The sequence below is a fragment of the Pipra filicauda genome, unplaced genomic scaffold (assembly GCF_003945595.2).
Source record: "Pipra filicauda isolate LSUMZ 115617 unplaced genomic scaffold, ASM394559v2 scaffold192_size1418226_pilon, whole genome shotgun sequence".
Taxonomy (NCBI): domain Eukaryota; kingdom Metazoa; phylum Chordata; class Aves; order Passeriformes; family Pipridae; genus Pipra; species Pipra filicauda.
Window position 1 is genome coordinate 572,831 of NW_024104301.1, and position 13,009 is coordinate 585,839.

At 43.8% G+C, this 13,009-nt stretch overlaps 1 protein-coding gene across 9 annotated transcripts in view; it reads left to right on the top strand.

Annotated features, from left to right (window-relative positions):
* Positions 1-13,009, top strand: part of CLIP1 (CAP-Gly domain containing linker protein 1) — a 59,476-nt gene that overhangs the window by 41,092 nt on the left and 5,375 nt on the right. For 3 of the 9 annotated variants that reach the window (XM_027739707.2, XM_027739708.2, XM_027739705.2), the window contains 6 exons: positions 972-3,236; positions 4,384-4,521; positions 5,351-5,457; positions 7,051-7,171; positions 10,741-10,793; positions 12,861-12,881. In XM_027739707.2, the coding sequence (XP_027595508.2) occupies positions 972-3,236; positions 4,384-4,521; positions 5,351-5,457; positions 7,051-7,171; positions 10,741-10,793; positions 12,861-12,881 (2,705 nt within the window). The remainder of the gene's footprint in view (positions 1-971; positions 3,237-4,383; positions 4,522-5,350; positions 5,458-7,050; positions 7,172-10,740; positions 10,794-12,860; positions 12,882-13,009) is intronic. The other 6 variants (XM_027739712.2, XM_027739713.2, XM_027739714.2 and 3 more) reach the window with 3 other exon arrangements.

A 13,009-nucleotide genomic window follows, 5' to 3' on the forward strand; every position in this document is an offset into this window, starting at 1 on the left:
AACTTTTCCAGGGTAGGTGGATATGGGATGGGGAAGAGAAGCACACAGGACTAACTGTTGTTAATTCTTCTCTAAATTACACAAGAATTGATGAAATCCAGTTCTTTGATATTAACAATTTATGCTCAGAGATAATGTGGCTCAGCACAGTCACTTGGAGCCAAATGTCATTCCCTGGTTTTTTAAATGTTGAATTTTAAGATACATGGTGAGCCATTTCGTTTAGAAGTGCTGCACCCCTGGAATTTCATTCTGTAGTACAGTCCCATAAGATCTGCATCTATTTAGTGTGTAGCTTGACTTCAGTAATTTTAGTTTTTCCTCCTGTTTCTTTGACATTACTGCTTGCTTTCATCCCTCATCAGTTATTTGCTATAATCTTTGGTTTATGCTTTAGCAAAGTATTTAGTGTATAAATTGACACACAGTATTGACACCACTGCTGTGGGGGTTTGAATTAAGGGGGTTATAACAATATATTTTTGAGAGAATCATGAGAATTATCTACAGAAGGTGAAATTGAGAATTGGAATATCTAATATAGATATCAATATCTAATACAACTCCCTGCATTTTAATTTTCTTAGAGTCTCATTAAATAATTCTGTGGCTCTTCTTTCTCAGTAATTTACATTCAGACAATTTGTTGAGAGTAGTTTTAAAAAACAAGATGAAATCTTATATGGAGGAACTTTTAAACCATCATATTATTATTATTATTATTATTATTATTATTATTATTATTATTATTATTATTATTATACCACTGAAAGCTTCTCTTGTGGATGGGAGGTGTTCTGTGATGTACCAGGGGGGTCTGCCAGCAGTTGAGTTCACACAGGGACTGTGTGTCAGTGTATACACTTTTAAAACTTGAATTAAAATTGCTCTATTTGCCCTTAAAGCACATTTCTCATTTGTCTGCTTGACTTCATTTTTGTTTTCCCTTCTCCCTGACTTTATTTCTTTAGTCCCTGAGCTCTGTGTTAACATCAGCCAGAAAAGAACTTGAACTAATGTCAGACCAGATGAGGGGTTTGATGGCAGAAAAAGAGACCTTGGCACAGGAGGGGAATGCTTTAAAATTAGAGAGAGGTTCCTTGTTATCAGAACTTAAAGAACTGGAATCAAAGATTTCGTTAATGCAACAAGACCAAGAAGAACTGAAGACAGAAAATCAAAGAATCCTAAAGCAGAAGGAAGAAGCTGAGGCCAAAAGGCAGCAGGAGAGCACAGAGAAGGGAGCACTGGTCTGTGAGAAAAGCAAATTACTGTGTGAACTCGAGGCAGCCCAGGGAGACCTCCTGAAGGCAGCTCAGGAGAATGATGCTCTCCGGTCCTCAGAGTCAGCCTTGCTCCTCCAGCTGAGAGAACTCGAGGCCAGCAAGGATGCCCTGGGTGTGGAATGTCAGAAACACACCAAGGAATGGGAAGAACTGGGGAATTACCAGAGGAAACTTTTGGAAGAGAAAGATGCAGTTATAAAGGACAAAGATGATGTTATCCAGAAGCTGGGAAGTTCCTGTGAGGCCTTGGCCAGGGATCAAAGGGAGCTCCAGCAACAACTGTCAGCAGTGACTGCAGAGAGAGATTCAGCCCTGGGGGAACACTCAGCTCTTCAAAATACCCTTGGAGCCCTGAAAGAGGAGCTGAGCAGTGTCCTGCAGACAAGTCAGAGTCTGCAGGCAGAGAAGAAGGTGCTCCTGGAAAGCATGGAAGAGCTGAGAGTGAGTTTGGACAACGCAGTCAGTGAAAACCAGGTGTTAAAAGTGAGAGAGAAAGAGATGCAAACACAACTGGAGACTGAGCACAGGGAACTCACAGTTGTGAGGAAAGACAATGCGGAGCTGGAGAATTCCCTTGGGAGTCTCACTCACCTCCTCGAGGAATTGGAAGCCTCAAGAGAGACACTCCATTTGGAATGTTCTCGGCTACTTCAAGAGAAAGAGGCTCTTTCTTCATCAGAACAAAAGCTTTTGGCTGAGAGGGAGGAACTTCTAAATGAAAATAAGGCAATTGCTGAGAAGCTTGTGAAGGCCTCAGCAGAGGCTGAGCTGGCTGAGAGAGTCTGCACTGAGAAAATAAAGGAACTGGCCTCAGAAAAGGAATCTGTCGTTCAGAAGTCGCTGCTGTTGGAAAAGCACAATGAAGCTCTTCTCCAAGAGAAGGAGGAATTGGAGAAAAAGTACTCAGAGCTTCTTGAGGAAAACAAGTCTTGTGCAAAGGCAATTTGTGATCTGAGGAGAGAACACGAACTGGGCGTCTCGTCCAGGAACGCTCTGGCCCAGGAGAATGTTGTGCTCCGAGATTCCATCGAAGCCCTCAAGGCAGAGCTACGTGAGAAGACTGTAGAAAATGAAGAGCTAAAAGCCTGTAAATGTGACCTTTCCAACCTTCTGAAGGAGGCCCAGGATGCCAGAGGTGTGTTAGAAGGTGAGCTGGCGGCTGCATCACGGGCCGAGCAGGTCCTGTCGTCTTCCTTGAAGACCTGCTCCTCTGACAGGGAAAAGCTGACCAGGGAGAGGGATGAACTGCAGGAGAGGTGTCAGGAACTACATGGAGAGGTTGCTGCTATGAAAGAAAACTTAACCATGGAAAAGGAAGCTAGAAAACTGGACAAGGAATCGTTCCTGTTGGAACGTGTGGAACTTCAAAGCACCATCAGCTGCTTAGAGAAGGAGGTGGAAGAGCTGAGAGAGAAAAATAAGGGATTTTTGGCTGAGAAAGAACTTCTAGTTCAGGAGAAAGAAAAATCTGATATTAAACTGGTGGAAATAATGAAAGAGAAAGAAGCCCTGTGTGCAGAGAAGGAGCAGCTTGTTTCCAGCATGAAGCAGCTGAGAGGTGACTTTGCTTCCGTGTCCAAATCAGCAGCAGAATTCCAGGACCTGCACGGCCGTGTCTGCCAGAGGCTGGATGAGCTCCAACCCAGGCTGGAGCTGATGGAGGAGGAGAGAACAAAGTTACTTGAGGAAGTGGACAGTCTGAGGGCTGAGCAGAAGAGTCTGGTCCTGAGTAAGGAAGAAATAGGAAATGAGAAGGAGAAATTCTCCCAGGATTATTATAAGCTGTGTGAGGAGGTTACACTTTTAGAGCAAACTAACAGTGACCTCTCAGGCAAATTGTTGGAGTCTCAGGGCAAAAATGAGATGCTGCAGGAGGAGATGAACAATCTGGCTTTGAAAATAAAAGAAATTGAGACTCTCCAGGCCCAAACAGTAGCACAGAAACTGGAGGTATTGAAATATAGTTAAACAGTCAAGTTCTACTAATCCTGAGCACTAACCTCTGATTTCCTCTGCACCTCATTGCACACTCAGCACTTTATTTCCATGTGAACAGGCTGGAATTCTGGGCTCACTCTCAATATGTTACTTTGGGTTTGTCACAAGTTGTGAGCCTGAAAGACACTTTATTTTATTTTTTTTTTTTAAATATTTTAACTACAAAAGCCTCTGTTGGCGCTGAATGGTGCAAGAAAACAACATAAACTGTGAATAAAAGGAAGCTCTGTTCCCTGAATCTGGGAGGAGACACTGAGCAGCTCCTTCTGGGGAAGGACTCTGCAGCTTCAAGTCCAGAGTATTGATAGACAAGGTTTAGATTAAATCTTTTTGTTAAATTACAACAAACTCCAAATTTGAGTCACTCCAAAAAATATAAAGCAATATGCTGCTCCTGGAAATGTAATTGGATAAAAGCAGTGTAAGAGACTGGGAAAGACACTGACAACTCTGGTGTTCTTTTATTCACAGAATTGTTTTGTATTCACCACCAACAAATTGTGCAAAGGATTTTGAATGTCAGTTTGTGTGGCTTAAAGCCCAGAAAACCACTTTAAATACAAATTGGGATCAAGATACCCTGTGGATGATACCTACATGAGTGTTTTAATATCCTTGGGAAGTATTTCCTTTCATGAGGCCACAATGAACAATAAAATAACTCCGTAATTGGCTTTATCTCCTAGTCCATTACTGTCCAAATTTTTGAGGTTTTGTAATTCCATATTTTCTGAAAACACACCAGACTGTTGGGAGTGAATATCTACTGAACTACTACTGTCTAAAGAGGTCAGAGGTCTAAGAGCAGCCACAGTGGTGGTAATGAGAAATCCAGGAAGGAAAACAGGGAACGGATTTCCTCGGTGCTGACACGAGCATGAGGTTATGATCTGTCTCTGCATGGAATCGAATCTTCTCCACTGAAATTTATACTTTATGCAGCTTCAAAATGCAAATAAATTCCCAGTTGAAGTCCTTATTTAACTGGGAAGCAGCTGGCAAACCGTGGAGCTGTGCATGAAGTATTGGGGTTCATCTTTTGCTGTCAGAGGTCCCTTTGGTAATAAGTGCTTTTTTCCCCACTCCCCTTTATTTATAGGCTGCCAAAATGGCAGAAGATGTTTTCCAGGCTGTGGAGCAGGTGACCAAGGAGAAGGATGCCATTCACAAAGAAAAAATTGAAACTTTGGCCTCTTTGGAGAACTCGAGACAGACAAACGAGAAGCTCCAGAATGAAGTAAATCACATTTAAATGCTTTTCTATGAAAAGTTTGGCCTGGTTTGTAAGAACAGCTTCTGAGTTATGGAGAATTAGATGGGGCAGGAGAGGATTCTGTCATCTGCAGCTCCATAATTCTGGTAGGGAACAGCTGGGCTGCCCTAAATGTGCTAAAATGGGAACGATTTCCAGCGAGATCTGAGGGCTCGAGAATTAGAAATGGTGACGTTTATATGGGAGGGGTTCACTTTCTGGATTAAAAAACAATCCCCAGGGCCCTGTAATGCCATGAGAATGGCTGGAGATTATCTCTTATATAATATCATGTGTGGCTGGATGGGAACACATCAGGTTCACAAGCTTGGGGTGTTTCCCTGGTGGACACAAGCTCAGGAAATAGATGGACTACAGTTTGTCCCATTCTGCAGGGAATTCATTTCCTGGGCTTGCAGGCACAACCCTCACCCTGTTGAATCTCAGAAATTAAGGTATGGAAAAGCAGAATTTACCGGTTATCTTAGAGGAATAAAGATCAAGGAACAGGTAATTTTAGCAACAAGCTTTGCATTTAAAAACAAATAATGCTTTGAGTGGTGCAGCAGTTGATGGAGCTGAGGGGCTTTGGGCTTTACCTCTTTACATCAAATTCCTGTAAACTGCTCCCCAATGGACTTGGAATTCTCTGTGCTGCTCAGTTTGCATGCAGAAAGTCTCATAACATACAGGCTGGATTAATTTAAGGGCTAAAGATGGAAAATGGACCAGCCCAGGCCCCATTTTGCTGGACATCATGTCCTGAGAACTGTGTGGTTTCTTTGGTGTAACGAAGGTTTTTTTCCTCTTGAAGTTGGACATGCTTAAACAAAACAACCTGAAAAATGAAGAGGAACTTAATAAATCAAAAGAGCTTCTGAATCTGGAGAACAAGAAAGTGGAAGAACTTAAAAAAGAATTGTAAGTATTTCAGTGTTGAATCTGTTAATTTTTGGGGTTACATTTAACTTTGATTGTTTTAAGTATTGCCTTTCTGGTATCCTCACTACAAAGCAGGTATTAGGTCAAAATTAAATAGTAGTTTGGCATCAGAACACTGCTCCTGAATTGCTGATGAGAATTGAGCAAGTCCTTGGAGCACTGTTTGAAATAATTTGTTTGTTGGAGGCTTCTGCCACCTGAGGGCACGAGATGATGTTAAAATCTTTATCATGAGAGAATTGTTTGATTTCATTACAAGTACACTTGGAGTGTTAAGTGACTTTGTTTATAGCATATTTGGATCTACTTTTATTTTTCTTTGATGGCTTTATGCAGTTTATTCCTGTTGCCCCACTGTGCATTTGTTTCCTGAGCGGTACAAACCAAATATTACAGATAAAAATACATCTTAAGTATTTTACATATATATAAAAATACATCTTATGTATTTTTGCTATATATATATATAAATGCACATAATATATATTATATATATTAATATAAAATGTATGTAAATATATGTAAACCAGGAGATTTTCACAGCATTTCCACCTGGTGAGACCAGGTAAAAGAAATGGCTGAAAAATCTGAGTCACAGGAGATGCTGAACTCAGAGTTAATCAGAATTGTGTCTAAATGTGCCCAATAACAGACCGCAGATCCTTGTGTTTTGAAGTGCTTGATTAAGTTTCTGACTTAAGGGCTCTTCTACTTCCCACTATTATAAAAGTATTTTTAATATTCCAGTCAAGATTTAGCTCTGTAGTAGTGACACACGGGAGTACTGAGACTCCTTTTTGTAAAAACTAAACAGTCATAAAAATGACTGTTCAGTGAAATGAAGGGGATCTCTTGTATTTTTTGAAAGATGTCAAATCTAAAAACTTGTGTTAGTCACTTGTGTCAGAGGCAGCATGCAAGATATATGCAAAAATTTGTTGAAAATAAACTTCTTTTAAGGAAACCACATTTAGTAGCAGCACAGGCTGCAAAGCCTTTTTTTCCTTCAGCTTTTGTCTCATTTTCAGTTTTGTATCTGTTAAAATAATGGAATAGATGAGAACCTTTTCCTGGTTTGCTTCCTGTGATCCCAAGGTCCAACATCCTTGAATGTTTGGATATCAGGGAGTAGGTAAATAGGTGGAACTGGAAGGGTTTTTCCTGTTGCCTTTTCTAGCTTTGTTTTTCTTTTTTTTTTTTTGCTTTTTAAGCAATTCTGCTGTTTTACCTCTGGCTGCAAAATTCCCTTCTGTGAAAGCCCAGGCTGCAAACCTTGCCAAGACTTGTCAGTCCCTCCCCTGTGCTCCCAAATCCAAGCCTCGCTGGCCATGGGAACACGCAGAACTTGGAATCTGGACTTACCTCCCATTTCCGAGACCCTGATACAGAGAGGAAAAGGTGTTTTGTGCTGCTGCACCCGGGGTTAACCCGAGCCCTGGGTTGTCCCGCTATCCCAGCTCCCTTCCACACGTGACCTGGATGTGTTTTTCCAAGCTGTGGAGCTGCCTCTCTCCCCCAGTTTTCCCTGCCTGTCCCGTTCCTATGGTAACGATGCTCTCTGTGTCCTCGCAGCGAGGAGCTCAAACTGGCAGCAGCTCACAAGTCCCAGCAGCTCGAGGCTCTGCAGGAGGAGAACGTGAGACTGGCCGAGGAGCTGGGCAGGAGCAGGGAGCAGGTCACGAGCCACCAGAAGGTGAGAGGGGCCGGAGCCTTCCCGGATCCAGGTGGGAAGAGCCGCGCGAGCTCCTTGTGCCGCAGGTCGGTGCCTGGAGGATGAGCCGTGCTGGGAATGTTTCAGATAAATGTGGAAGCCACCTGCACGGGGAGGTTGGAAGTGCAGCTGACAGAAGGTTATGTAACCCCGGAGGGATCCTTGGGAGGCTTGGGAATGAGCATAAATTAAACGTGCTCTAGCCAAGGGAATTAACAGGCACTTGCTGGTTCTGTCAGGAGGGGAAATGGCCATGGACCAGCACTAAGGAAATGGAGCTGTTTAATTCTCTTATTCCTGCTCTCCCCACTAAAACAAGGAGTATTTAGGATGTATTTCAGAATACTGTGTAAACGTGCTTGGTTGGACTCTGTCCCTAAGAAGTGCTGTGCGTGTGTCTGCTCAAACTTCACACCGTGCCTGGACTGTGCTGCAGCTGGGCAGGGGGTGCTGGGGGACTGGAATCCATGTAAATCCTTTTCTGGTGGCAGTTTATGGGGAGAAACAGACTCTCTTAAATTTATATTTTTATTTTTTGCTATTATATGTTGAACATGTTGTTGGAATCTTGAAGTACGGGCTTAGTTACCCAACTTGGATCACTGGTACTTGCCAAAAAAACCCCAGATTTACAGCCACTACTGTGGTGGGTTTAATCCTTGTGCAGCAGTTCCAGTGACAGGCACACCTTGAAGGAATCTTGGGAAGATCTTGCCCAAAAGGAAGAACATGGAAGACGGGTTTGTGTACTGCCTTTCTGAGATAGCACCTGTGCATAGGAGGGGGATCCTGCAACAGTCTTCATTTTTTGAAGCCAAGAGGCTGATTTTTCCCCCAAGAGTCCTGGTTGGAAGTACTGAGGATCAGTGACTACAGTTCTGGCCGGTTCCTAAATCCTTTGAGCTGCTGACAGGAGTAAAGCTCAGGCTCCTTGATCCTCAGGAGCCTTTGGAGATGATGAGCAGAGTCCCAGACGTGTGGGCTCAGCACTGACTCACTCTGCATCTGAGTAGTGGGGTGGTAAGAAAAGGTCCTAAACAGCCCGTGGGAGCTGCTCCCCACTCCCACAGGCTTTCCTAAATTATTTCAGAATCCTTGAGGCAACCTGGTATTTTCAGGGAGAGTTGTAACTTGGAAAGGATTCGGCAGCACCGGTCAAATCTTTGAGCATTTTGACGCACGAAAGCCCTGAGGGAAGGGATCCCTCCGCCCCAAAGCCATGGGCTGGCAGCTCAGTCTAGGGCCTCCCTGCTTTCCCTGACCTCCAGCATCCTGCTGTGTGCATCCTGCTGACTATGGATCTGTCAGCAGGGCCCCTTCTCTCACTGCCAGGACAGACAGCTGTAATCTGGGAAGCACAGGGATGAATCCATCGCCTTGCAAACTGGAATAGTGTCAGTCCAGTTGCACCACAGCCTGTTCTGCCTGGGAATAGATGGCTCCGAGATCTGGAAGATCTGCTGGAGCTTGGAGACACAGTTTCTTTGCCTTCATCTGTGAGGAAGCTGTAATCTGAATCTTGGGAACATGGGAATGCTGCCTGTTGCATTTCCCAAATGTGCTATTTGGGCTGTGGTGTCTTCAGGTCTGGTGAACAGCAGGGCCTCCCAAAAGCCTGGGAGAGGCCTTTGGTATCCCAGGTATCCCAACACCTCCTGTCAGGCCGTGCTCAGGCACAGTGGCCACAGGCTCTGGGCTCCCTGGGTTCAGGCTGGCTGTGGGGAGCAGGAAAAATATTCCCATGAAAAATCCTCCAGTGGATTTGGAGGAGTGGCCGTGGTGGCAGTGAAGGGTTTGACACAGCAGGATGGCCCAAAGGGAGGGCAGTGAGGAGGAAAGCAGAACCCAGCAGAGCTCAGGCTGTGCAGGTGCCTGTAAAATGCATCAGAAAGGGGCAAACATGGGTTTGGGAATTTTGAGCCGTCTCTATGGAAACCACATAAATTCCGGCAAGTATGTTGTCAACTGGGGTAGAGAATGTGTGGCTGCATGTGACACACTGTGCAAAATTAATGAATCCTGTGGCATGAATGATTTATCTGGACATCTAAAGGTTAAAGTGGCTCCCACCAAAGCAGCTCTTCTGTATTGATCCATAAATAATTAGCTGATTGTAATTCATTAAAGATTCGCATTCAGGCAGATACTGAGCTCAGGGAACTTTTCTGGCTTCAAATTATTTGTTGTGGCATTTTGGGAACCTCAGACCTGCCCAGGCATTTGAAGTTCATTGGAGAAAGTGTAGGAATATCCATGTTTTATGAACGGTGTGCAGGGTCTGCTCTGAGGGAATGAGCCAGGGAGAGGATCCTGGGAAAGGCTGGAGACAGAAGGGGGTCCCTTCTCCCCTTCTCCCACAAGAGTCATGCCTCCACTCAACCAGGGGGTTTGAAACTGCACAACTGCCCAAATTAACTGCTTTAAGAATTTTTTATATTAAGTCTCTCTACACCCTTCTAGTATTTCTTTTTCGTATCAATAAAGTTGGGTGATTATGCCCAGCAAAATGATCCCAGTTAAGCTCAAAGCTGGAAGGTTTAAAAGCACTGCAGCACAGGAGAGGAGAAGGTAAGTTGTCAGAAAATGTGGAGGAGAGGGTTTCTCTCAGAGAGCTGCATTTAGCTGAGAGCTGGAGGCTGGAGACAACCTGCCTGCTCATGGGAACTGGTTTAACGCCTTCTGTGCCTGCGATCTGAATAGCTGCAAAGTGCTGAAAGAAGGCACTCAGGGAGAGACCAGGAGCTGTTGTCAGGGCTCTGAGGTTTCCATTATAAATGTATGTCTTGCTGACCTTGTGGATGAACCCTGAAAGCTTGTGAAATCCCACCAGAGACTGTTCTCAAGACAAGGCTGGGGGACGTCTGCTACAGACGACAGTTCTCAGGGCTGACTTTGGCCACTGAGTAAGAAGAAAGGAGGAGGTGGGGAAAAAATAATTATTTGGCTTGAAAAGTACTTAATTTTTTCAGTTGTCTCTGTTTCTGGGCAGTTTGGATCCCAGGAACCTGCAGCAACAATATTTTCAGCTGAAGGCCTTGCTGGCTGTGAGGGCTGAAGGGCGGCCTTGCTGAGTTACAGGGTGGTAACAAACACCAGCAGCTCTGGGGATCAATAGTTTAGCTGTAAATAAAATAAGAGTGCAGTAACAAATACAGATCAGGGGTACAATTATCCAGGTCAGGACAACAGCAAATCCAGGAATTCCCCAATACTGGCCAGGCACACAGAGGGTTCTCTTTGGTGTGTGGGGGGCCTGGAAATATCCTGTAACACTGATCTCACACACTGGTCTGTACACAGGACGTGGAAATACTTTATTTAATTATTTTTCTTTAACAGTCTTAGCCCCTCACTACCTGATACTCTTGGTCACTGAACAATTTCTGTTTGGGTGCATGTCTGTGCCTGTAGAAAATCTGTTACTTTGAGGATTTTTGGGCTCTGTAGCCTCTTCCATGTTTGTTTTATGATGATAATGTTGCTCTGATATATTGTACTAAGGAAACAATCCTTAGTGTATTAACTGGAGTCTGTTTGTACTTGTGTTTTAGCTGGAAGAGGAGAGATCAGTACTCAATAACCAGTTATTAGAGATGAAAAAGAGGTAAGTTGTTCTTGCTGGTGTGTGTTTAACACACAGTCCTACAGAAAATGTAACACCAAAACCAAGAGCTGTTCTGTTCTGTGGTGTCCTGGTTAGAGTGCTGAGGTTGTCACATACTTTGGGTTAAAGATGGAATTGTCCATGTTTCCTTTAGTTCCACACCTCCCCACTGTGGTAATTCTTACCTGCAGTGACCAGTTCAGTGTTTGGTTTCAGTCTGCTCTGCACTGTTGGATTGTCCCTCAGTCTGATAAAAGCTTGTTTTCAGCTCTGACACGTCGTCGAGCTCTAAAGGAATAATGGCAAAATACAGAGGTGCTGATTAGAAGAAAAGGGGAAGAAGAAGGAAAAGCAGCAGTTACTCAGCACTGCCTGGCTGCTCTCATGATTTTGTGCAGTTCATTGTGGCAGGAGGTTATTGCAGTTCATTCAGCACTGCTTTTAAATCCCAGGAGATTTGTCCTGGGTGACTGGGGCATCCCTTTGTAAGCTGCTCTTCAGGGAACAGTCCCAAGTCACAAAACTGACTGTCTGTGCAGTGGCCAAGTGCCACAGTGTCTTGGGGAAAATGGGGGCTTTTCAGAAGTAGTTACATCAATCCTTAAAAACAACAGGGCTCCCCACGACACCTCGAGTGCTCCAGGAAAAACAAACTGTTACATTTCCTGGATTTGTAGTGGTCACAACAAAGAACAGTGAGCGGTACTTGGGTATTTATGCACATCCTTGGCTGCTCAGAGTGGTGTCACTCATCCCTTCTTTATTCCCTAATTGTTCTTTGGGAGGTGGGTTGTGCTCTGTTGTATCTCCCCCTCTTCTGAAGGACAGCAGGCACAGGGGGTGTTTCCCAAGCTGATGCTTCCCCAGGGAATGTCAGAGTTGGATCAGCTGTACCCCAGAGAGCCAGTGAACAGCTGAACCTCCAGCTTTCACCAACCTGCTGAGCTGCATCACCAGCCACACTTTTTAAAATGTGTTCTAAACAGTGTAACTCCTGGAAGTTACTTGAGGAAAGGGAGGACAGAGGGGGGACCAAGAATCCTTCAGTACTTTCCAGCAGTTGTTTCACAGAGGACATTTTAAAAGACAAACTCTTTAGTAAGTTCTAAAAAGGAAGGTCTGTGGATCTTCCTTCTCCTTTTTTTACTCAGCTGCCTGAAATAATCCAGTTATGAAATAATTGAAGTGAATTTTACCTTCAGTGGGTTACACCGAAATGCCCAAGTTTGTGACATTGCTCAGCAGTGGTGAATAAACTGCAATAAAGGGTAAAATGAGGAACAGGAACAGCCTCCAAGTGCAGGCACTGGGAGTCAGAACATGCCAGCACATGGCACCAGTTGCTCACAAAAAAAGGCTGAATAAAGAGCTAATTAAATAAAAATAGTGAACAAACGTTCTAAATTCCCAAATTCCACTGAAGTTGGTGGCAAGAGGAGTGATAATTTCCTCCTTGTGTCTGAAGAATTTGAGGTGAACCAGAGCCATCTTTGTGTTCCAGTTAGGTCAAATCTCTAGTGGTGGTTTCCTCACCTTCCTTCCACCCCCAGGAATTCTCTTCCCCTATTTTGGCATCTCCTTATACGGAATAGCCCAGCTGGGAGTGACAGGAGTGTGGTGTTTGTGGCTCTGAGGGGGTTCTGTGTTACTCAGCTGTTGGGCTCACTGTGGGTTGATGTCTGACTGTCTTTGAGCTTCGCTATTTATCGATACTCATCTCATTCCTCTCTCTTCCCTTTCCTGCCCTTGCTTCCCTTGCTATATCTGTGTGTCTTTAATGGTAAGACTCAAGAAAGTCTATCCACGTTACAATAAATAATTTTAATTTTTTTTAAGTAAAGTTGTTGTACATATTTTGGCTGCCTTTGTCCCTTGGTGTCTTGCTTTTGTTTTGTAAAACACTCAGCTCTATATATATATATATATATGTATTATGAAAAAAAAGTCTATATATTTTTTACCAAAACAAAAAAGCCCCTTGGTGCAAATTTCATTCTTCCTTACAGTATTTTGCATTTCTACTCCATGTTTCTAACATGTGGTTCTTGTTATCTTGCATTTTTAAAGCTTACCCAGTAGCACTTTAAGGTATTTGCTTCATTCTTAGAATTTCTTATTTTTGTAGTAAGGGAAGAATCTGGGTGACTTTTTTAATGTTTAAACAAAACCCTCTCCCCCACGACTTCCACACACTGCTCAGAACATGGTTTAACCTC